The 26774-nt window shown below is 37.5% G+C and overlaps 1 protein-coding gene across 6 annotated transcripts; it reads right to left on the bottom strand.

Moving 5' to 3' along the window:
* Dip2 (disco-interacting protein 2 homolog A) lies at window positions 1–25999 on the bottom strand. Of its 6 annotated transcripts, none has more exons than XM_070310168.1 (17): window positions 23506–25999; window positions 22200–23122; window positions 20025–20096; window positions 16316–16525; window positions 13773–13931; window positions 11876–12070; window positions 10361–10865; window positions 9912–10248; window positions 8912–9725; window positions 8406–8836; window positions 8038–8269; window positions 5828–5958; window positions 5321–5707; window positions 4920–5255; window positions 4540–4836; window positions 3896–4452; window positions 1–3744 (listed from the first exon to the last, which is right to left on the bottom strand). In XM_070310168.1, the coding sequence occupies exons 1-17, from the start codon at window positions 24333–24335 to the stop codon at window positions 3492–3494; spliced, it is 6669 nt and encodes a 2222-aa protein (XP_070166269.1). In that variant the 5' UTR covers window positions 24336–25999; the 3' UTR covers window positions 1–3491. The 6 variants fall into 6 exon arrangements, with proteins under 6 accessions (XP_070166269.1, XP_070166270.1, XP_070166271.1 ...); XM_070310169.1 differs by having other exon boundaries at window positions 5828–5940; XM_070310170.1 differs by lacking the exon at window positions 13773–13931.
* Window positions 26000–26774: the final 775 nt, after the last annotated feature.

The raw sequence follows: 26774 nt of genomic DNA, 5'->3' as shown, positions 1-26774 counted from the left end.
AAAAAAAAAAAAAAAAAAAAAAAAAAATCTCAAAATCCAAAATCCTCGCGAAGGATTATTTGGCTTTAGAGTATTCCTATTTTAATTCGATATCTTTCGCGCGAGTAATGTTATATAATTATATTTTCACGTATGAATCTTCTTTTAAGGAAACTGTATTCCTCACGAAAAATTAAAAAGTTAGTCTTCGAATTTTGCCGAAAACAACGCTGTAATATGTAATAATACATCTGCATAGCAAAATTCGAAGAAATTTATAATCAAATCAAATTATAAAAAAAAAAAAAATTCTAAAACTGCTTTCTTATGTGCTAATAAATAAAGAAAGCAAAGTTTAATTCTTTTCCATAAAATCTGATTCAATTCGATAAATCCTATTATTTAAACGCCAGTTGCACCAACATGTCAATTAACCGTAAAAGTATCTGTTCTTAAAAAAGATCTGCTAAGAAAATTATCGTCTACAAATTTCTACAAAAATTCGTCTAACAAAAGAAAGAGAGGAATGAGAGAGGTGAGAGAAGAAGAGGAAGAGAGAGAGAAGATAGAGAAAAATAGGGAAAGAAAAAAAAGGGGAAGGGAAGAAAAGAAAAGAGAGAAGAGTGCGAGAGGGAAAAAAGAAGAAAGGAAAGAAGAGGAGAGACTACAACGGAGAACAAGATGAATGAGATCAATTATGATTAACTGGTTAATTAAGGTGATGAATAACTATGCCGTTAATTTATAACATTTCTTTGTTTACAATTATAATAATATCATAGCTGCAATAAATTAGGACTTAAACAAGACGAAAAACGGAGTGGTATAACACTTTAATGACAGTTAATTAACCGAGGTTGTCAGTGCAACCGAGCTATATAAACTTAGCTATTTACAGTGCATTTTTCCATGCGTAAAACTGCAGAAATTAACACAGGATAACATGGCACGATAACTTAACGTTGAATGAAAAAGGAAGAAATAAGAATAAGCGAATTTGAGAGAATAAAAAAAAACAGATATTTTTTAAAATAAAAAGAAACGGCAGAGATAAAGGAAGGAGAAAGCCAGGATGGAAGGGGCAAGGAAAAATGAAGAGAAAAAGGAGAAGGCAGGGAGAGTGGGGAAAAAGGAGAAAGGAAGGGAAAAAGTAATAGGAAAGGGAAAGTGATGAAGAAGGTACGAGAGGAAGGATGGGGGGGGAGGGGGAGAGGAAAAAGTGAGAAAGAAACGCTCTTTTTCTCATATTACGTATTTATAAAAAAGCCGCCTGTGAATAACCATCGAAATCCACTGTACGATTAATTAATTAATCATACTCCGCAAGAGATATAAATCACTATACGTATATTGCACTGACCAAGTTGTCGCCTATCGATAATACTTCGCGTTTACTAGCCGTTTATAAACACGCTCCATCGTGTTTTCATTCAAGTATTGCGGACTAATAGGTAAATAATGGCGTCAATCCTAATTTAATTCCAAATTAAATTTTTGTCGGAATCTCTTATTTCGAATGAAATTCGATCGAGTTAACAATTCAAAAGAATACGATGATCAAAACGAAAAAAGAAAACAGAATTTCTGGAAAAATCTATATCGGTAAGAAAATCTAGTTTTTTTTTTCCTTTGATTAATTAATGTCCGCGATATTTAAAAGCAATCTTTTACGCATGGAAAATGCACATGTGATTATTATAATCGAACTGTTTCGCAAGTTGTCGCAACAATATGTGTTATATATGCCGCATTACATTAAAATTAGAATATAAAATTAGAGAGTTATCAACACGCATATCTCTCTTTTTGTATATATATCTATAAGTAAAAAAAAAAAGTCTTTCCAAAGAAAAACAATCGCAATCACACTATTTTCGGATCACACAACTTTCAACGTTTCTAGACAAAGTTCAGCAATCTTCTTTTCTAACTATTTATGTTATTATAAGAATTATTATGAGAGTTTCGTCGGTTCATGTATAAAATTGTTGAAATGTATTTTGTACAAAATGTTAATCTAAATCTCTGCGTGTTAAACTTTCAATTATATTTTAATACAATACATTTTCCTTTTTATTAAAACCGCTTCTAAAAAATTTCTTTATATCTACACATATATATATATGCTAATAAAGAATGCATTTAATGCGTTTAATTAGCATTTTCGTTTTGTTGAAATATGTATAAATAAATAAAAAGAGAAGAAACTGTATGCATGGCAGCTTTTTTTAACGTCGCGACATATCTACATCCTTACATGCGAGCTAGTTGATTATATACTTGTTTGTGCAGAGATTGAGAGAATTTTGTATTGATCGATTACATTACAAATATAATTTGTAAATTTGAAGTTCGACTTCTAGTGAGTTAGAAAAACAGTTTAGAATGAGTCAACTAAGAATCGTAAAAACAGCTGTGAACAATTTATCATAAATCGTCAAATTACTATTGCGACGAAACTCTTTGGTATTTCTGTCAATGAGAAAAGTTCTTCTCTTGTTCTTCGCAGTGAAAATTACAGCTAATTTGAAAACATGTGTTGCATGTTATACATATAGTACTTTGGCTTTAAATGTACAAAATCGCGAGATGTTGTGCGTGTTTCAGCCTAATAAACAAAATTTTCGTGCGCTTTTTGTTTCGCAAAATTGCAAGAACCAAATGTTGAGATTTAGCAGATCTAAACTAGGTTATTAAAATTTCGAAACGTATTAGCAAAACTATCAATGATCAAAAGATATAGTGAATATTTCGCGATGAATCGCTGGTTATAAAACAGAATGGTGTCATAATTGCAAATTTATGATTTCATTTATCATCAATGACTTTATGATTTGTCATCAATTATTCTATCATGTCGTGTGTCATATACGTGTATGTAATACGAGACTGATTTTTCAGTTTAATCAGTTTTTCCATGGGACAATTTGCGGCAAATTGAACTTTTCAAGTGTGCACATATGTACGTTTCATCGGTGATGCTCACATTGCTGGAGCGTATTAATATTCCTTGATACACATAGTATAACTCCATTTATTGAAATATTCATTCGTATTTCGTTCATTTATCCTTTATTTCAAATTATTCGCTCTAATAATGGATTTTGTGCAGGTAACTGACTGACTAAAAGTAAGCTGCCCGGTGTAAGTACGTATTCATATAAGAATTTGTGAAAAAATCTATAAAAGTAAAAGTTCGCGAAATTGCAAATCTAAAAATCAAATCCAGATGAACCAAATTTTTGAAACTTTAAAGTATTGTAGAATTTACATACATGATCCAAATACGAAATCCTCGTTTAAAAAACCAAGAACAGAATAAAAAAATTAAGGAAAACAAACAAAAATGAGAAATTTTTATTAGCTAAATTTTCGCGAAGATTGCTCATTCTATCGTCGTACGTGGAGCGAATGGAATTCCATTGCGCTCTCGGCACGTTGGATAAAAAACGTCGACGGGGAGGATGAGGGCGGAATACGAAGGGGCTGAGAATCTTCTTTTGCACATTCGTTCACATATTGTACGCCACGTAGATGGGATCGAGTTGGTCCGCGAGGAAACCATCGCGCAGGTGCATCCGCTGTTTCTCACCGCGCGAATTGATGGGCACCACACCGGGGTCCACTACGACCACCACGCCGACCACTAAATGATGTTCCTCGAGCACAGCGCTCGTTACCAGAGCCACAAGATCGAGAGCCTCGCTTTCACTACCGTCCAATTCTACCACTACCACTAGAAGATTGGTCCATGTGAATACGGCACTGAAAAAATACACGATAACAACGTTCGGTCACTAATAGCGAATCGTCAATGCAATTAAGAGAAGTGTTCAGGATACAGAATTATTACGGAAAGAGATAGAATAAAAATACAAATTAGATCTAGAAGGCAAGAAATTTTAAAAAGACTTACCATTCCGCGATTTTCTTATGACATCGCATGACACTATTCTCGATGTCTATTGGATGATAGCGCATACCCCGTAGCAGTATGGCCTCATCGAGAGCGCCGACGACGAACACGGCATCGTGCAACTCCGGATCGTTCGACACGAGATCGGCCTCGGTCGGGTTAGTAGTATCGCCGGGCACATCGCTGATCACCGATTGTTGAACGCTCTCGGTCCTCCTCAAGAAGCCGAGATAGCCAGTCCTCGCGTAAACCTCGTTCGTGTTGCCGGTAACCAGTCGCGCGTTGAAGTGATCGGCATAATCGCTCTCATCGCCGTAGATTGTGAAGTAACCGCTTGCGTTATGCGATGACTGCACCCAAATCTCGCCTAAATGTGAGTCACCGCACTGGCCCTTCGTCTCTGGATTCGCAATGATCACCTTTACGCCGGGTAACAACTTGCCAGATTCCATCAAGCACAGAGAATGCGGACTACCGCGTTCTACCAAGGACACCCGATCGTTACGTAACGCGCGGAGGTCCACATAGACTGTCGAAGGCTCCGGACTGGATGCTCCCTATTCAATAAAATCGATAAAATAATAGCAATATTTATTAACGGCTTACAAACTAAAATGGTCAATTCCTCCACTAATCGATCTTACCTGTAAGCAAATGGCAGTGTTTACTCGACAGCCAAACGAAGTGGAGACTGCGCGCGGACTCAAGCCTAAGGCGGAAAATAGTTTGCTAAAACTCGTCGTTAACGCTATTCGTGGCCTTTCCTCGGCGACGACAACGCATGTCCTCACGCATGCAAGACTGACTCCTCGCGCCTTAAGCGCATGAACTGAAGAGCCGAGTCCCTTGGTGCACAACTCCATGACACCGTATGAGCAGAACGTATCTCTTACTCTGGACTGGCTGACCGCTGATAACCAGAGAGCGGGGTTGGCTTCCACCTAATAACAAAACCATCGATTCGAATCAATCATCGGAACCGAGAATAAGAACGTCTTTACCGCAGAAAAATTACGAAGCTTACCTCAGACGGTGGTATCAGTATGGAATGATGTCCACTGTATATACTGCTAAGACACCACAATGCAAAACCAAGGCCTGAATAGGGATCTAGACAGAGAGCAATGTGTCTGGAAGGATAGAGCTCGCACGCTAACTTCATGGCGCGGCACAACGAAGTCACCGCCGCATGAGACATCTTGATACCGGCGAGCATTCCTGTCGTCGAGACGCTGAAGTCCAAATAGGCCAGCATTTCCGCGGTAGGCGCCCGATACATCACCGGCAGCTTCTTCTTTGGCATATCGTCCATATCCAGGATTATCGGCCAACTCTTTACGTCAACCACGTTATTCGCCTCCTACGAGACAATGCCAATCGGTAATTCGATGCCATTCGATTTTCTAATTGAGCATTTTCAGTTACCTTTGTCTTGAGCAATTTGAGGATGTTCTGGTTGGTCAACACGAGAACGGATTTACTGACGTCCACGATCATGCGAACGGTCGGCAAAGTTGTCTGAAGGTTTTGCGGATGAGGCGGCCTGATAGTTACCGGCACTGCACCGACATACAAGCAGCCATAGAATGCACATATCAGATCGGTACCAGGTGGGAAGATGAGCGCCACATGATCTCCGGTATTGATCCTGCCTCGATCTAGAAGCAAATTCCCGATCCTCTCGGCCTTTTTGTGCAGCTGCGAGCAGGACAATGAAGTGGCCACAACACCTTTCGCGTTTAACGATGTAAATATCACATGGTCCGAGGTACTGACAGCGCGCCACCGTAAAATTTCAGAGATGAATTGATACTGCAAACGATGAGATACCATAAAATATATAATATATAACGCATGACAAATTCTGTGCATGAGAGGGGAAAGTCAAAGTTTTTATAGAACTAAATTTTTATTTTTATCGGACTCACAAACCTTTTTGGCATTATCGCTATCCTCGTCTAAGACACCCATATCTCGTCCTTGCGCCGAGGCTAATCGATTGCCCTGGACAATGTTTCCCACCATAACACTGGCTGGACCGACATCTGTAACAGAATCCCCCGCTACACGCCCCCGCACCATTCCGTTAGTAAACCAACACAAACACTCAACCCGATAATGAAGTAGCTCACGCACTCTTTCCTGACTGAGGCCGGAAAATCAAAACTAGAGCAATTTGGTTCTCGCCTTCCGAGCCGGTAATATACGTTCGCATGGGCCTTCCACTCCGCGTAGGTTTATTCATGTTTTAACGCGGATTTACGAATCTTTAAATCCATGGATGCTTGAGAATCCCCAAATGTCTTTTCTTTATTGGATTGTACAAATCCAGGCTGATTGTTATTGATGCCAAATTGATTGCATCATGCGTTAAAATTATCGATATAAAAATAAATAAGAAAGTGCAAATGAAAAGCATTAAATTCTAGCAAAAAGTTTAAAGAAAACAAAAAGGATTCCTTAGTAATAAAAATAATCAAGTAAAAAAAAAACAGAACTTTTTGCCAATGACTAAAATTCAATTATGCTTGCGCTTAATTGGGACACGGTCGGACATGTTCGGAACTCAGCCAAAAGAAAGAGGGATTATATCAGATCGAATAACATGCTAAGCATAATTAACTGTGTCAGAAACTTATTAATTATAAAATATATAAAAATTTTTGTTCCAACTTAATTACAAATATTTCACGAGATAGTTGTGGATTCCAAGTATTTCTCGAGAAGATATATAATGTTGTTACCACACGATCTAAATGGTACCCCGAAAAAGAGAGAAATATATACACACACATATATATATATATACATTCATTGCATTTTATCGTTCAAAAATTCGCGCTTATAATATACGACAATTTAATTTAATTCATATATTTATCTAATTATTATTAAAAAAATGTTATATATAACATATACAAATAAATTATAAAATAGACTCTATTATGATTTTTATATACATACTTTGATAATCACCCGTAAGGATGATTATTTATATTAGTGGACACACTTCCGATGATTTTGATCTTAATATGTATTGTAGAAATTAAGGTATTGATTAACATCTGCTTTTATTTCAATCGGTGGTCTCGTATAATTTTTTAGATATTTATGCAAAAATAAAAATGCAATATGGGAATGGATGAGTGACTCCACACGGTTTTTGACGCGAAGCAAAGTCTAGTCCTCATCGGCTGATACTTTTGATATGAGATTTACAATTATACAATAAGCAAAAATGTTAATCATATATTTTATTTATAACAAAATGATCAAGCTCAAGATCATCAGAAATGTGTGTGCGTTCATTAATATAAATAATTACACCTGTATATATAACCAAGCACATCATATCATGCAACTAAGCGTCAGATTTCTAAAAAGTATCAGCTATCAACCATTTTGCATAGATATATGAGAATTAAATTCTTTTTAATGTGCTAATTATAATAGGATTTTAATGTATATTTCTTTCATTTTTTGTTATTTTCTTTCCCTCCTCTATACTCACACGGGCACGCACGCTCACTAGTGTACACTCACTTTCTTTGCTGTACTGTCACTCTCGGCAATTCATACATAGTGCAATTTAAAAAAATGTACACACACACACACATACATTATCTTGATTCGTAAAATATTTAATATTAAATGTGTGTGACCAATTGATTATGATTTTATGTCTCTTTTGGTATCTTAGACTTGATTATATAAATGTGATTTGTATATATTGAGTTTTATATATTTTATATTGAATTTTTTTTTCTTTGCGCCACATTCGCCTTTTAAAACCATTTAAATTATATTTGGAATATTTTTTTTATCGTTAGAATAGAGATAATTAAGTGTCTTCTAATGGATATCTTGTATATTAAAATGACATACATTTTCTTATAACTTTTTGGATAGATAAAATATACATTAACGCAACACTTCGTACAACAGCTTTTAAAATAAAATATACTTTAAAAAAATATATTTCTTTCTACAACTTTTTAAACAGATATTTGGCGTCTTCTTACCTTTTGTTTTCTCTTTTTTTTTAAAAGGTAATTTTTAAAATTTATTTAAGTTTACGTTAATATCTGCTCAAAAAAATTTCAAAAAATGCAATACCTGTTGGCAAATTTTGCTTCACTTACCTGAATGAACTTCGCGCGGTTTTGGCAAGTTAGTGACGCAGGTATGAGGGCAAAGAAGCACGTTCGCTGGATGCAAAGCGCCTTCGAGAAAGCGGCGTTTCGTCTCCGATAGATGAATGCCACCTAATGGCGTCTTGGGCAAATAGTTGGGTGGCACCAAAGCAAGGCAGTATATTCCTACAGCGTGGATCGAGTCGACTGCTTGCAATACTCGAGACATCCATTGGAAGCTCTGCGTAAAATAACAAACTTTCAAATAATATCCAAGTCAAAATATTCGGCAAGCGCGATTTTATCGGGAGATAAAAAGAATTCTTTCTTCATCCTCCTCTATATAAATACAGTAGCATTCAATTTTCAAAACATACCTCTTCCTCGCTACAATCAGGCCGTTGTTCGGCAACAACGCATATCCTCTCGTCCCTCAGGACCCTCACGCTGAAAACGGCGATTCTACCGCGATAGATGAATTTCATCGGTTCGACTGCCAACACGGTGGCAATAATGTCGTCAGCATTATGTTTCCTGCCGGTCACTGTCATGAGACCGTCGCGTGATCCGCAGACAAAAACGAGTCCGCCAGGACCGAGAAAACCCAACAAGCCTGATCGCGTGTATTCTACGTCGCCCAAAGGAGTACCATCAGCTTGTAAGGGCGATACCTTGAAGGTGTTGTTAGTAAGTCCTTGTAAACCCCAATATTGGCTACCAGTCGCCGCACTATGCACGCAAATCTCACCGACTTCGTCCGTCTTACAAATGGACGGCAGTCCTTCCATTTTGATAACGACTACTATGCCTACAAAAAATACAAGAGTACATTTTCATTAAAAATGAATCACACAAGTACGATTCATACAAACTATTGACTCACTTCCAGACATTACTTGTCCGCAATCCTGCAGCGTCAACGACGTGAGGGAATTCTCCTGATCCACTCTGACAACTCCGTAACTTAATCCGGACATGGAAAGAACTCCACGACCAGTCGCGTTCACTCCCGCGCGTCCTGGCCTTCTTACTGAGACTGTGAGGGCCTCACTAGAAGAGGCACAAGGACAAACAGCATCCGGCCTGAGTCCCTTGGATTGGAATACCGAAAGAAACTGATCGCAAGATGACAGAGACCAGGGATTCGCACCGTCCGCTACGAGTAAAAGCCTCAAAGATGCTAAGGAGACATCTTTATGATCTTTCGTGGCAAGCAAACCCCAGTGGAGATCTCGTGACTTTACAACGGCAACACTTGCGCGATGTTTCGTGATCATCTGCATCCAGCTGGCGGGATTGACTTTCATCAAGGCATATGGGATAAAGATAACGTGCATGCCATTCAGCACACTGGTGAGGGTGCTGTGCCAAAGGCCAACTTCCCGCTTAAAATCCAGCACGCAGACGGCGTTCTCGCCTTCGGTGTAGCCGCAAGCTTGCGTGAGAGCGCGGCAGTGAGCCATCATCGCCGCCCTGGTAATGGTCACACCCATCACAGAGCCGTCTTTGTCGGTGGTGTATTCGATATACGCGGGTGTATCGTCGGTGAGTCGTGGTGGGGACAGCCAGTCCTTGGGAGTTTTGCCTAGATGCTCGGTAACAAACCAATGCAATTTCGGCCAACCTTTAAAGGCCACTACCTCGCCGGCTGCCGTCTTTGGCAGGCCCTTCAAACACGCTTCGCTGGTCAGCGCCACCTGAAAAATATCGAGATACATAAATGCTACTGATTCCTAAGTTCCAGAGAACTATTACGATTGCGTCATATGATTACATAATGTTAACGGACTAATGCAACTCGCAAAGCTGTATAGCTAATTGAACATGCAAAGATAGGAAAGAATGTTGATTGGCAAATAAGGTCGCATACGATGCCTGTTTACCTGAATTCCGCAGCTTCCCAGAAGGAAACCAATCTGTTGAGAACCCGCGTCACGTCGGGTCAGAGGAACTTCGATGGGCACCGGTACAATACCGGCCTGCAAGCAGCCATAAAAAGCGCACATGAAGCTGATCGGATCGTTATTCGGATAAACTAAGGCGATCCTGTCGCCGGGTTTTAGGCAACAATCGCCACCGCGACTTAGAGCCTTATTCAGTAGAGTATAGGCGATTTTGTGGGAGCGACTGAGCAGTTTTCCGTACGTGAGCGTTACGCAAAGTTTACCATTAGGGTCTAAGACAGTGGCTACAGGTGCTTTATACGTCGCCGAGCCGTACCTGCGGACACGTAATAAATGAGTTTTTATATAAATCGCAGAATCTGCAAATTCACGTTTAGTTTTAAATCAATTACAGATTATCGTGACGCTGCTCTTCGAAGATAGCTCACCTCTGAATCGCGGCTTCGAGAGATCGCGGCAGACCTGACGGCACCGACAGCATCTCGCCAATCGCCGACGTCATGGAACCGCCCTCGGGTTTGGGAGCATTCGGATCCTTTGGATTCGCAGCGATCTCTAGCTCGATGTCATCGTCCTCGTAGAATTCTGGTAGCGGCCGGCGCTTTGGCCGTTTCAGCGTGTTTAGCAGTTGCTGAATCTTGGCGGAAACTTTCCAGCGGCCAGTAGTGCCTGTATTATTCTGATCCTCGACTACGTGCGCATAGCGATTGACCCGATCGGCGCCGGGCCGACGCGTCGCCGATTGCTGCTGGCCGACCGGGGTGTTGCTCGTTACGTGAGTCACGTCTGGCGGTTGGATGTTGCAGTAGGCATGCGGCGTATATTCGGCAATGTCGGTGATATCGGCACCGGGCGGCCTTCTCGCCGGTGGTCTCGGCGGTGGTGGAGTATCGCGGGCGGAACCGGTACTGCTGGTATCCGAAAGACCGGTGCCTGCGGAAGTCGACAATTACTTATTAAACAGTTAACACGTAATACATACGGCATACGCTTGATTAATAACGTTTTTTTCTTTTTTTTTCGATTTATACTAGAATAGATCAAAAAGTAAGGTTCCTGGTTTTATTATACAATTATTATTTACGATTTGTACACAAACTGGACTTATATTGTGTTCAAATAGAATGACTACTTTTTAATATAGTCTTTGAGAAGATTGATGCACTTTTCCCATTTTGGCACAAGAAGATTCCCTTTCGATAAAAATGCTGCTCGTAATATTTAAACCATTCTCTCTATCGCATCATCTGAAAATCATCTTCAGAGTGTTTCTTCAGGGACCCAAATGAATGAAAATCGGAATCAGTCACATCTAGGTTGTAGGGAGAATGCTCCATAATGTTCCAATCAAATAAATATGAAAGTTCCTGAGTTCGATGTGAAGAGTGAGGTCTGGCATTATCATGAGAAAGATTCATAAGAAAGAAACCTCGGCTTCTTTATGGAGAAGTTTATACTTCTTCCTTTAAATAGTCTTCTGGATGATGCAGCAATATAGATGCATCAAGAGTCGGATTTTTTTTTCTGATCTTCGGATTTTTCTCTCCGAGAGGGAATCTTCAAACTTGTGCCAAGATGCGTCAGTCTTATCGAAAGACTATATCGAAAAGTAATCATTAGCTTTTATTTTAGTACAGTAAGTCCAATTTATACATAAGCTATAAACAAAAGTCATAATAAAACAGGGAAGTTTTTTTATCCACTCTCGTATATTTTGGGGGAGGGGGGGGAAACAGGTGGACAAAATCATATTTATGATTATGTCGTATCATTGTTAGATCGCTGTTCTAGTTAATTTATTGATCTCATTCGAAGAATAAACTCTCTCTCTCTCTCTCTCTCTTTACAGAACTTTCTATAAAAATAATTCTCGATTTGTTTATATTCATCTTCAATGTACCTATCCTAGTTCAGGAAGAGTGCGTACTGAAATAAATATTTACCAGTCGGACCACCTGCGCCAGGGCTCTCCTCTGTGACAACGCTATCCTCGTCGCTGCTGGATTCACCGCTGTCGCGTCTCTCCCGGTCAGGACTCCTGGCCATCACAGAGGTTCTCTTCGATGGCATCGGCAGGGATGGCTTTGGACGTCCCTGCATCGCCGCCAAGGCCTGCTGCACCGCTTCCTGGCGCACCTCTAAATACGTAAAAATCGATTACTCGAACGAATGACGAGGATGAATGACAACGCAAAGGTATACTTAATCATTTTTTATGTTACTGATGATCTAACTCAACATTCTTGTAGCGCGCGCGCGCGCACGTGTACAAAAGGATTCGTGTGAATAAAATGAGATGTGGAAAGGTTGAAGAGAATTGAGCTGAGATACTTAATAAATGCTTCGTTCATTGTTAATCATTGCGCCCATTAAAATCGACGAGATATAATCAGTCCGGATTCTCTCCTCGAAGACTTTGTACGTACCTTTTTTTTTTTTTCAAAAAGTAAAAAAATTTAAATTTGAAGTACATTAACGTAATATACATTAAAGTCAAAAATACTTATAGAAGAGATATGAAAACAAATTTTTTTTGTATAAAAATCGAGTAATTACACAAAACATAAAAAATACTCAAGTTGAAGATAGATAGCAAAGTAATTAAAATTTATCAACTTTAAAATTCGCACTAGCGTTAAAAGAATAATTAGTTTCAAATTGCGACATATCCTTACTGGTAGTAATCCTTGCCAGTTCCCTCTATGTATATTCTAATTTATTGTGATTTGTATAAATAATTTGTATTAATAATTTCGCAAAAATTTAATTAGCAGTATATAATAATGTAAAGATATATGAAGAATATATTCAACGTGTTAAAGAACAAATAAAAGTTTATATAATTAACGAGACAAAGATTTGTGCTATTTTTATCGTTTAATAATCTATAGATAGGATTGTTTAATAATATGTAGATATAATTCTATATTATTATCGTAAGACGCTTTATACACCAAACGAGTTTATTGAATATTCTTGGATCGACTTTCGATCTTTCAATAGGATACAGTTTGTTGACTCGTGAGCCACTAACGGTGTACCAGATGGAAGATTATCTGTACTTGCATAAATTGAGATAAATATATATATATATATATATATATATATATATATTTCCTTCTATCAACGCTTTCAAATACGAAGCGATTTTTTTTTCTCGATCCGGCGAAACGATATTTTATACTAGCAAGAGGCATAAGATATGCGGACAAAGCGCGCAAACCAAGCATCTAGAAGTTTCGAAATTTGTTTGAAGAACTAATGCAGAGCTGCAGACATGACAACAAAATTATATAGATAGATAAATAATGTTAATCGCATTCAATATCATACACGTTTAATCAAAATTGTAACAAATATAATAATAATTTAATTTTCTTTCATGCATGAATTATGAAAAAAATGTAAATTACTTATCAAAATCAGAGAAGAATTTATTTTGTATTTATGTCAATTTTATTTATTCTTGAATATATTTCGAAAATGCATTAAATATTTTGGAGAATCAAAAAACGTACTTATATCATATAATAACCGCTTTCTTAGCTGTTGAATGAAAGCAAAAAAAAAAAAAAAAAAGGACAATAAGAATTTACATTACAATTTTTCATCCAATATTGCTGTTCAGTATCATCAATTTACATTTGTTAATTTGACGAGATGAAATTTGTGCTTGTAGATCGAAAGATTCGATAGATCTATGTATTAGATTTGAACAATATGAAAATTTGGGATATTAAGAAAAAGAACTCTGAAAAAATTCAACAATATATACCTACTGTCGTACTACCTGGACGGTAGTTCGGGCATTCCTAGCATCACTTCTACAAGTGTACTCACCGGAATGATAACGGCTCTCATTGCGTGTAAGTCTGCGATTACCACGTCTCGCAGCCGCCGCCACTACCGCTGCAGTAGTTGTATTCGAGTTCCCGGTGTTCCCTGTGAAGCCGCCAGATCCTGGGGGACTGGCGATCCCTCCAGGCGCTAAGCGACCACCTGCATGCAAAATAACAACAACAAACGGCACATAGACAAAAGTGGGACGCTACAAGGACCGGCTGCAAAGACTTGTTATCGCAAAACTCGTTATCGTTCGTTTCTTCTGGATCTCGCCGCATCCGGATAAACAAGCTCGAACATTGGGAATAGTAGGAAAGTAGTTGGAACATGGAATTAGTATACACTCTCTCTGTCTATTCATTTACTTCGCTATTATTAATTACAAGTTAATCACAATGAATTTCTAGAACTCTCAAAAAGCGTCGGAAGAAATAAATCCAACTATTTAACAGTCCGAGAAGTTGAGACTCCATAGATCAAAAGATCATTGAAATCAAAGATAGGAATTATGAATCCATAGATCCTAAGGTAGAGGTCTCAAACAGCCGTGTCATCTTCCTTTCCGTGACTCGTTTGCGGACCATAGCAAACTTATGGGAAGGATAGATGAAGGGAAATAAGGACAATCTCGGTAACATTCGATGGATTTCGTAAAACTATCTATCAAATCTAAAGCGTGCTATGTCGCTACGAGAAAAGTGTACACTTAAGACCTAAGTCCTCTAAGATAATAGAGAATGAAAATGATCATATCTTCCCCAACTTCTATCACATGACTAACTGAAGTCGAGTTTGAGACCCCTATCGTAAGGCATTTCTAGGGTTTAAGTTCCAATCTGTTAGTATTGTCTTCATGAAGAAGACTCGTCAAGTTTTCCACGATTCATATACCGTGGAAGAGTGTTATTTATCCGGATGCGAGCTAACCATCTAATTGCATCATTAACGATTGGTCATTTTACCATCGGATGCTGCGTCTCGTGAGTGCGACTCGTCATATCGATCGTCCATGGCAGGAAGGTCGGACAAGGAGGAGGAGGACCGGTCGGTGCCATGATTCAGTCAGAATAATCGCTGCACGATTTCAGGAGATCCCGCGCGAATCACATGTTACGTAAGTTTATCGCACATTACCTATCGAGAGAGATAGATAGATCGAATTTTACCGAAACGCCACGCAAAAAAAAAAAGAACACATATAAAGATATCCTGTGTCGAGTATTGAAAATTCCTATCGTAAGTAGTAAGGACAAAATTGACCGAGTAGCGAGAATACCGATGGCAAGCCGGTTGACTGGTTGCACTCGGAACAATCAGTCTCGATTACCGCTTGGTCAAATTACAAAGGTATCCAAAGATGCAAAAGCCTCTCGAGGTAACAGCTACAAGATAGGGAGTAAGCAGGCAAGATTACACGAAGAGAAGTGCAAGCAGTACGAATGGATGAAACTCGTTCGTTCGAACAACGTGCAGAAAATGGAAATATATTCATTCTAGGATTTACATCCATTTTTTATACAAATTTCATTAGGTACAACGATATGGATCGAAAGAAAGAAGAAATTTCGAAGCGAGGAATATTGTGCTATTGTCTCGTATTAGTTTCATATTGAAGAAATATATATATATATCTTCCCCTGGAAAATAATTTTAATGGAGAAATGAAATTTTACCGTAACATTCTTATATATACAGGGTGTCTATTCAAATCTTGTAAAAAAATTCCTTGATCTTCCAGAAATTTTTGTTCAAAATTTTAAGTAAAAAGAATATTTTGAAGACTTTTCTTTTCATGCAACTTCCATCAATAAATTTTTTTATGAAAGAAAAATACAGAATCTCTTAAGTTTCAAGTGCTAGATTTATAAATGCACTGGAAAAAAAAAAACTGAATAAGTAACATGAACATTTCTTACTTGAATAATATTTTAATTTTTTTTTTTTCACTAAAAATTACAATAAAAAATATGTACCGCATATATTTAATATTTTCTAAGACATTGAACATATACATGTACATATAAACAGAGAAATAGATATATATATATATATATATATTTATAATATATTTTAAAATATAATTCATTTGGCTTGCAATTTTTTTAAAAATTCCCGGTAAAATTCCCTGATTTTTCCAGATACAAAAGTAATCTCTGAGAATTCCAAGTTCGCCATATTTTTCCAGGGAGTAGACACCCTCTGTGTTACAGCTAAGAAAAATCACATGCCATTCACTCGCTCATGTGTATGTGTGTGCTTGTGTATGCGCGCGCGCGTGTTTAAAGATAAAGGCGCAAATTACGTACGACAATCAGAGAATAAAGTCGAGTATAAATTACATCATTCTATTCTAATCTCTAATCACAAAATCTATAACAATCATCTTCTATACAGTTCATTACAGAGAAGTGCAAGGTAAAAAGCTGAGATCGATAGCAAAATTGTGACACAATCAACAATGTTACGCGCATTAATCAACGTCCCGTTTGCCGCAACTCGGTAGAACGTTCTTTCGCTGGCTACGTAATGCATGACGCTACCTGAGTGATAACGTTTCTCGTTGTGCGTGACGCGTCGTTGCGTGCGCCGTGCACGTGGCTGCGGTCGGCCGCCACCATAGCTGCCGCTTCCTCCTCCTTCTCCACCTCCTCCACCGCTTCCGTAACTCGTTCTCTCCAGTCCTTTATCAATGCCTCTGTCACCGACGCCACCATCACCACCTCCACCACCAATACCACCATTTCCAGTCCCTACGATCCATAAGTGCGTATGTGCTCACAACTGGAGCATTGTTTCTGTTCTAAAATACTCATATTTGTGCGGTTTGCCATTGTCATTGTTTTATCCCAAAGCTATATCGACAAATCTTTTTCAGGATCTCTATACAAATCTTTAAAAAAAAAAAAAAAAAAAAAAAAAAAAAAAAAAAAAAAAAAAAAAATTACTTGAGATATTTCAGAATATTTTTGTTCACGATTTATAGATAAAGAGAATATTTTAAGAATCATTTTTTGATACAACTTTTTAAAATAAGTTTGAGTATCAAGTGCCAGATTTGCAAATGTACTAAAAATATTAAAAAAATTGAATAGCTTTCTTGACATAAACGTCCTTTACTTGCGTAACATTTTCATTTTTTTATCACTAAAAATTGCAATAAAAAATATGTGCCGCATATTCAATATTTTGTTAAGACATTAAATATATACAGGGTGTCACCAATTTAAATAATAAAACTTCAGGAGCGTGTAAGGGACCGAAAAGCTAAGACAGAAAGTCCTTTAAAGGTTTGCTCGTTCTTGCTCCATTTTGGAGAAAATCACAAAAAAAGAAACAAAACGAGTTTTCGTTTTTTTTTTACTTATTTATTTACATTTTATTTATGTTATCATCTATTTAATGCAGATATTGTTCAAAATGTTGCCCTCTTGCGGCAATGCAAGCATTACATGTAGCACTGACCTCATTAATTGCAGCTAGACATTGTTCTAGTGATATTTGGTGCACCGCATCTATGATTCGGTCTCTTAATTGCTCTCTTGAATTGATTGGCACCGTAAAGGATAACATCAAGTGTTTATATATGTAAGGAACCTTGAAGCAGAAAGTTTATTCGGTGGCAATCAACTCAAGAGAGCAACTGACAATAAGAGATTGAATTTTTGCGATTTTCTTTAAAATGGAGCAAAAACGAGCAAACCTCTAAAAGGACTTCTTGGTCTTAATTTTTCGGTCCCCTACACTCTCTTGAAGTTTTGCCATTTAAATTGGGGACACTGTATAACCAGAGATAAACAGAGATAGATTTATATTTATAATATATTTTAAACACATAACCCCATACAGCACAGAACATTGCAGCAACATTGCAACAATATTGCAACATTGTAGCAACATTGCGGCAATGTTGCAATGTTGCTGCAATATTGCTGCAATGTTCTGTGCTGTATGGGAATTTTCACAATTTGGTTTATCGGAGGATTGCCGATTGCTTACAATATAAGAGTAAAATTATCAGATGTTTTTTTTTTAATTCTTCGAGTCCCCATAAAATTCCATGAGAATTTCCTGATTTTCCAGATACAAACATAAAAAAAAAAAAATCCCTAGGAATTCCAGGTTTCTCATGTTTCTGCGCGATGCATTATTGGCAGTATAATATTATTATAACGATTTATTTTATTTCAGAAATTGATCAAAGAAACTACAATATTTCTGGGGGGGGAAAAAAAAGATAGCTCGAAGAATTGATGTAAAACATTTTGCCGTTATTTGCCTAGGCCGATTATCTAACCATAGAAAACTGTCGTTGATTCAACTCGCTCGTTCACGACAATGGCAGATACCATTAATGAGCGGATAACACGGAAGCGGTTCTTCCGTGTGTAGGTACAGTTAAACTGCAAGCCGATTGCAGCGGTTCTACCGATCGCAGTTGCAGGTGCAAAGGCGCGTCCGCACAAATATACAGGATGGTCTGATGCAAACGTACATGATTCTTTTATACGACGATGTACACATTGCTCTTTGATCGGTTCTAACTTTCTAAATTTCATTTTAATGCATAGGAAGCGCGACAAGCAATGATTACCGAGAAAACTGATATTAAGAAAACTCTGAAAGCGAAGACTGTAACATTTAGTGACACTTCTTCTTTTTTCATTTATAGTAAATTTTAACTATTTCTCTTTTTATTTTAAATGCTGCCTGTATGAAGACGTATAATAAGTGTTTATATAATTTAATAAAAAGGATAGGTGACGATAAGAAACTAAATCGGCTCAAAAAAAGAAAAATTTCAAAAAAACATTCATGAACATAAAAAACAAAATCGATATTTTCTAATTTATCTTATAGACGAAACTTAAATATTATACTTGAAAATATTTAAAGTATCCCCAAATATATACGTCCCCCTAGATATAACTCATGTACACATAAGATGTAAAAAAAAAAAAAAAAAAAAAAAAAAGTTAGACTCAAAAAAGTTAGAAAACATAATTTTGTAAATGTATTGAATAATAGAAATGAAGAAATTATATAATATTAAAATGGTTAGAAAAAAATATATTAATATAATAAAAAAAACAGATGAGATGCGGCAACAAATTTTTCTGCATGAAAAGTGAATAATTGCGTTGAACATATAAATCGTTAGATGGCGTAAAGTGCTCAAAGTAATTGAATTGCTAGCTTTAAAATTTTCACTGTGCGTTAAAAATGTTAATAATCGTAAAAGGCTTCTAAATATCTCTCCTCTAATAAATTAGACATAGAATCTCTTTAGTACGGTTTTTCTGTAGAGCATATTTAGAAAGTCTATATATTAAACTTTTGAATAATTTCTATTTTTAAACAACTGAAACTACTGAATGATAATAACGAACGTTTGCATTCGCTGTTCGTTCGCTAAGTGTATACCCGCCTTTAGATCCCGTCCTTAAAAGCAAAGAATGTTCCTCGAAGGAATAAATGGAAATAAAATCGCATGGAATTGCGTACGCTCCTTTTTAAACTCTAATCTTTCTTTCAACCTGTATGTTGAACGACTCGTGTATGACGCAACTGGCAACAATTGCACATTACGGTTGCAAGATGCCGAGCGTAAAAATGGCACGTGCCGCGTGAAAATTGCGTTTCCATCCCTTCTTCTTATACGGATTGCTGTTTAATTTGCCATTGTGTACACAATGAAGCACATGTCCCTTGAGAATCGGAACGCGATTGATATTACGAGTGGCATTGCCTCTCGATGGCGCAACATTACACACGTCAAGATACGACGAAGGATAAGACTTGGAAAGTTAGAAACTGACGGTCGCTTTTCCGTCCGACAAGATATTGTTCAATTATCGCAATGCACAGTATTTTGCTGATCGCATTATAAAGCTTTTTATACGCGAGCGCTTTATTATAAACACTCAACTATAAAAAATGGACTTATATATTTATGAACTATAAATATTATCAAACAAAATTAATACAGGGTGTGCAAGAAAAATAAAATGTTTCTATTAATTTTGTCTAAAAGTTGTCTCGAAATTTTAATATTGTATTATGCAATTTTTTACGTATAATCGATTGAATATTAGAATGACCACTAAACATGATATTGAAGCGATAATATTATTTTCACATCGTTGTTTTTCTCATCCGCTCTGTTGCCGCATATTGCGGATAATGAGCGATGATATCTTGCGTTTTGCGGGGTCTTAATGAGAATTCTAGAAAAGCGAAAGAGAGACTCACCTATTTGCTTCGAAGCGTACTGTTGAAGTAGACGTGTCCGTTTTTTCTCGTAACCTTTCTGCGTAATGTCTCCTGTAAAAATGAGAAACGATTTAATTAATTAATGTCCAATCTAACAATTAATTTGTATGATATCATGATCAAGTCTCAGATTCGTCATTATATTTTTTTAATATTTTAATGATTTGAATCTTTCATTGAATTACAAATCTTGATGCCTTGCAAGAAAAATTCCCTTCTTTGTAACGGAGATATCAGACGAAGATACGGTTGTTGCATTACATGCGTGAACAACGATATTCATAATATATGGTATGTACAAGGTGTCTAGATAAAAATATATTTACAAAGTATAATATCCAGTCATATCAAGAGGGGATAGAAAAAATATGAATAAGAATGGAGATAGAATATAAGCAGAACAATGAATACCAGTAATATAAGTTCTAGATCTTTGAATTGCTTAAAACAAGTTGCACGATTAAAATGCACGGGATTGAATTTTAGATCGATGCACGCGCTCGGTTGGCGATCGATGCTAATGACGTAACTCGTCCATGTCTCGATATAAAACTGGTTACTACAAACTCGCCTTTCGTTACACTTCGTAATTCAAGAAAACGCTGAAGAATTGATCCTAAAGACCGAGACACGATTTTCCCATATTCGCAAAACAAAACCGGGTCACCGCGATTTTGATAATCGCGTATTTGAACAATTTCCGCTATCATCGATGTGTCAAATCAAATCATAATTCATCTTGATATGCAACAATTTATATATAGGTATCTATTGTGAAAAATGTATTAATATCTTATTTATTGAAAAAAACTTATCTGCGTATAATTTAACATGAAAAATCAAGTTAACCCTGTAAAATTCATCAAGATAGATGCTAATATGTATATTAAAATTATGATTTGGTCATGTATATAATTACTTATGGGGTATCTTCATACGATACGAATTACAATTTCATGTATTTTCATAATTGCAAATTTCAGTGAAAAAGAAAAAAAAAACCTGATTAAAAAATTACTAACTTTTCTATATATTTTCTTTTATATATAAAGATGATTTTTATTCGGTTATAAATGTGTATGTACTGAAGAAACTAATCTGAAATTATAATCAACGATTCTAATACGAAAGAATTTCTCTGCGTTGTAAGCCGTCAAGCCTTTGAAGAAAAAAGCAAAAGCCGTGACGAGACACACGTTAAACCATGATCGCAATACGCAAACTCGTGATCGTGAACAACAAGCTCATCGAAACCAATCGCGAGAAACGCGTTGCGCAATTCACGCCGACATAAGTCGACAGAGAGTAATAATATAACATAATAATAATAATAATAATAATAATAATAATAATAATAATAGTATTATTATTATTACATTACTATAATATTATTCCTGCAGATTCTTATACAGGGTGTCTCACAACCTCCGTACAATATTTTAATAGCGTATTCTAGAGGCAAAATAGAGTAAAAAAATTTTAATACAAAAATATCGAGGCTACGATAGTTTTTGAGTTATAAGTGATCAAAGTTTGCCAATAATATTGCGTAGAATTCGCGTCCTCAGGCTCGTAACTACATTTACACACATACTAATCTGTCATTTGCTATTGCTGACAGATAAAATAAATAAATTGATTTCCGCAAAACTTCGCGCCATTAGAACAAAAATAAACTTCGTTTCTTAATGTGTGAAAATATCAAGTTTATATTTCTATTTAAATATAATAATTAATCAGTCATTCCAATGGTTATTTAAGAAAAAATTAAATTTTTACGTATAACATTTATAGTTCATTAATATCAGCTGACCGCCGTACATACGCCGTATATTCATACACATAAGAAACAATAAAATCATTCATTTTACTATACAGTAAAAATCAATAATACTTAATTTATAAAATCAATAACAGATGACAGATCGGTACGCGTGTATGTGTAGTTACGGATCTAAGCGAGCGAGCTCTACGCAATATCATTGGCAAACTTTGATCGCTTATAACTCAAAAACTATTGCAGCCTCAAAATTTTTGTATTAGAATTTTTGATCATTTTATCTCTAGAATACACTATTAAAGTATTGTACGGAAGTTGTGAGACACCCTGTATATTCCGGGACAACCTACAGAAAACTATAGCTCAGATCTTACTCGGGCGTTTCCTCAAGGATGAGCATTTGCGCACGAGGAATACCGGCTGGCCAGATGCTCTTTTTAATTCCGATTTTCGGCGCAGAGGTCGTCTTCTGGGTCCAGATTTCTTCAGATGCTGCTGTTGTTGCTGCGGAAACTTGATGTTCCTCCTATGCTCATTGGCATTGTTGTCTTCACTGTCAGTCGACGAAAGACATGTATAACCCGCGTTGGAATTCCCACTCTTCGATCTCTCATTGACAATGCCCTCGGCCAAGAAGTTGAGAAATCGGCTGCTGGCAAAATAATTTCCAGAAACAGCCGTACTCGTCGCCGTTGACATTATCGTCATCATCGTCGTCGTTACCGTCGCTGTCGTAGTCGTCGTCATCGTCATCGCCGAAAGCTTCCAGGTAGTCCCCCGTGCCAGAAGACCGTTAGTCCTTAATTCTTCAGAGAACAGCTTATCTTCGTTAAAGTCGCTGATCTTTGGGGCTAGACAAGCCGATGATGAGGATGACGTTGCCGAGAAAGAGCCCAGAGATGACGAAACAATCGAATTGAAAGCATCATCTTCCCGTCGAATATTAAAGTCGCCTGACAGCAGCAATTTTTGATCATCGAATTGATCATCTGACACGTTTGATGACCAGTCGTTGATCCTTTCCAGAATTGGACCTTCGTCAGGAAAGTATCTGATCTCCCGCCAAACTCGTCGTTGGCGTCTCGAGCGACGTCTCTCCGGTGGAATAAACCATACTGGACTGCTGGAGCGAGATTGAATAATAGGTTGTTGATTCTTTTTGTTGGCGCGTTGAGAATTTCTTTTGCTGCCTCGCCGACGAGAACACCTGAATGTGCTCGTTCGCTTGAAGTAACTCTCCGTGCTTACGCTGGGCAGCTTCGGTGCCTTCCGGCGAAAGAGACAGTTTCGCGTCATCCTAAAGTCAAATAGTCAAGATAGCGATCGAAATATTCTTGAAGCCAACGCGGAATTCAAGTCGATCAATCAATGAGTGCGAAAATACAAGTGATTTATCACTATTTGTCTTATTACAAAGTGTACAATCAAGGAAAAATTTAATTAATAATTAATGTAAAATTACAATAATCTGCTGTTCAAATCGATATACAGTAATTCTTATTCACCGTGTTTAAAACAATATAAAATGGAAGTTCTCAAATCAGTTTCAAAATCATGATTGATTATTTGAATACAAAATCTGATAAATAAAATATCGAGCAAAAATTCAAAAATTCTAATACGATCAAGAGAACACACTTTTCTATCAGTAATCAATCGTTTATCGACAATCTTAATTACCCTGGTCTAAAATCCGCAAGCTTGCTAATCCTGAGAGAGAAGCCGAAAGACGACGATGTAGTGTTGTCCTTACTGACCGATTTTTCAGGTGCCGAAACCGTTCTTGTGATAGTCGGTTGCGGCTTTTTTTCCTTTAAGGCACTGTCCAGAAAATGATGAACCGGAGAATTCGAGACGAAAGAATAAGAGGAGGTTGATACCGGGATTGAGACAGAGACCGGTACCGGCACCGGCACCGCGTCTCTCCATATTCTGCCAAGACTGATGCTAACGCTAGGCGATCCTTCCATGGAGGACTCTTGGGTCCAAGAAGGAGTGTCATACTTTTCGGTCGTTTCATCATTGGTAATTTTGAAGAATTTGGTCTTGGGCATCAAGATTGGCGAGGAATCAAGTTGAAGAACTTTCAGATCCTCAGTGATCGAATCCGCCAAATCGGTTTGATTGGCAGGTTTCGCGGTCTTAATTTTGGGATGTTGAAGAGACTCGACATTAACTTCGTGAAGCTTCTCACGGGAGGAAGAGCGGACATCTTGAAGCCATTCGTCGTAGGTGATGAAATCACGACTAAGAGAGCATTCTTGATTCTTCTTCGATTCCTGCTCTTTAATCTCTTGAGAGATAATCTTCTCGTTTGTCGCTGGTTGCGAAGGAAGATTAACGGTGGTTTCCAGGTTCTTCTGGATACGATTCCGCCGTTTACCCCGATCCAGATAACTCTTCCTAATGGAAATTCGTTTGAAGGACTCGCTACGCTTGAAGGAAGGCTCATTGCGGTCCTTCTTACGGCTCACGAGCCTCCTCAGATTCTCGAAAGAGAGGGGCCTCATGAAGAGCAACACGATCAATCTCAGCTCGCAAAAGTAAGAGGAAAAACGCTAGAGAGTTACGCTTAAGGAATGGTAGCCGAATATATTTCTATATTAAAGATTAATAAATGCATTCGTGGATGTACGGCAGAAAGAGCGATTTGTCTGATCAACAAAGATTTAAAGGTAGCTTTGGATTTATAAAAATGAAAATAAGTGAATTTACGGATGTCTTTCTTTCTCTCTCTCTCTCTCTCTCTCTCTCGATTAGTATGTTTCTTGGTTCCTTTTCTCTTTGTTTCTCGTTCCTCTTTGCCCTTTTGCTATTCGTATCCTTCGATTCGCCTTTCCTCTTCTTCTCTCTCTTTCCTTGTTCGTCCTTTCTCTGCGTTATGTTAAGACTCGCTAAAGTGCAAAACCGAGGTTTTCAAGACGTGAATGATCAGCGTGGCTTTCCTTTTTCGACGCCGCTGCCGTTTTCCCTCTCTCATTGTCGTCCTCTTCCCTTTTCTTCCTGCGTGCCCTCGGCTCGACCGGGATAATCATTCTACATGAAGAAATTTGGTGCGGATTGGACGAACATCTTCAGAGCCAACATATCCGACATTGAGAAAATCGATGACCGGATTTTATTTTCAAGCGAGACAAGTTTAAGTTGGTTTATTTATCACTATTTTTATCATTGCATTTAAACAGCTTTCTCGAATCAAAGATTGCTTTACTTTCACAACATACACTTTCGTTATAGAGATATATTTATCTGTATTTGGATCTCCATTTAATATTGGCATAATAGTCATTGACCGATGAATTGTATAGGCTTCTTCTAAATTACAGTTTTACTTCTGTCGATGATTGGTCCATAGTTTATTGATCCTGCTTTATCTTGGATATTTCGCTCGATGGTTTAACCAAACCATGTACCTTGAAACTCAGATACTTTCTCTGCCCTGAACAATTATGTTGTTTGTTTCATTCCTATTCTCTTCTCCTCCGCCATTCTCCACGCGATCTCTCTCGACGATACGAACGCGCTCCCTCTGCGCGGAATGCCTTCCGCACATAAGAGAATTTTTAATTAAAAATTCAATTTATATCTCAATACTTGATCAATAAATAAAAGATCTATTCAAACTAGGATTTTGTCACTTAATATAAAGTAAAGTTAGATAAGTTGAACCTATATTTGACAATACGTCCTAAGAAAATATGACCATTTTTCACTGCTTCAAACGTGCGATTCGTTGCTCACAAAATATACTTCAAAATAAAAATATACTTCGATACAATCAAACATCTGCAAAATTTCTGCGAAAAGATTATAACTTTCTGCGAAAACGCAGCAAACTCCGCGTTTTCGCTTAATGCAAAATCACTATCGCATCACTGTTTAGGACACATGCACACACCCTTTTCTACGATATCTTCGTCTAGATTTTCTCGTTCTTGATCGGCAAGTAAAACCTTTCCACCCACCTCGCCAAACGCGCGGAATAATTTATTTGTACGTTGCACCGCATGGGTGAGTGAATTGCTTTGAAAAATAAAATTAGTTGGCCAAGTCAGATTCGCGATAATAGACATGCGAGCTAGTTTAAGCAGATTCTAAGATCGCACGATGGCGCGCGTCCGCGCGTTCGAATTCGCGCGACGACGCTCACTGGTCTCGCCGTCGAGACGCATACTCCAAGTCGTGTCGAATCACTGGCATTTGCAAGTTCTCCGCAGCTCTTGGCAACTCTCTCTCTCTCTCTCTCTCTCTCTCTTTCTCCTGTACGTGGGCGCAGGAAGGGAGAGAGAGAGAGAGAGAGGGAGGTAAACGTACGGGTGGGAAGCTGGCTTGCGCGTGTAAAAGTTGCTAGACGGAGTAAGTGAGAAAACTGAATGCTCAGGAACTTGCTCAGCAGAAAAGGGAGAAGGAGAACATAAGAGTGGTGATGGCATGCCGTCCGTCGACTTTCGCCTGCCTTCGTCGCAGCAGCCCACTCTCCTTCGTTTCATCTCTCGCTTGATACCCTTCGCCGCGCCGCCCCACGATATCTCTCGCGACTTCGCTTGGTGCCAACTCCTTCTAAGAGAGAGATTCTTAAGGTAAAATTATGCGGATCACTGGAGTTTCGATCCAGTCGCGATATTGTTCCGCATGCGGTATTAAAACCACGCAACATAACGTACACACATCAACAAATAATAATTATTATTGATTTCTCTCTCCTTTATTCGTAAAAAGCTCTGCTTCCACTGTATATTGTTACCAAGATATCTATCCAAATCTTATTTAAAAAATGTCTTAAAATTTCCCTAATTTTTCGAGTATTTTTGTTCATAATTTCAAGTAAAATTAGACAATTTTTAGATGCAATTTTGAAATTACTTCGTTCATCGTTTTTTTGAAATGTTTTCTCTACTAATACGATCACAAAGGAAAAATAAAGATGCACTTAAGTTTTGAATGTTAGT

Source organism: Polyergus mexicanus, unplaced genomic scaffold (genome assembly GCF_030449975.1).
Source record: "Polyergus mexicanus isolate NDT 795.1 unplaced genomic scaffold, iyPolMexi1.0 SCAF_18, whole genome shotgun sequence".
Taxonomy (NCBI): Eukaryota; Metazoa; Arthropoda; class Insecta; order Hymenoptera; family Formicidae; genus Polyergus; species Polyergus mexicanus.
The sequence above is the reverse complement of the archived record's forward strand: the minus strand, read 5'-3'. Positions and strand labels throughout refer to the sequence as shown.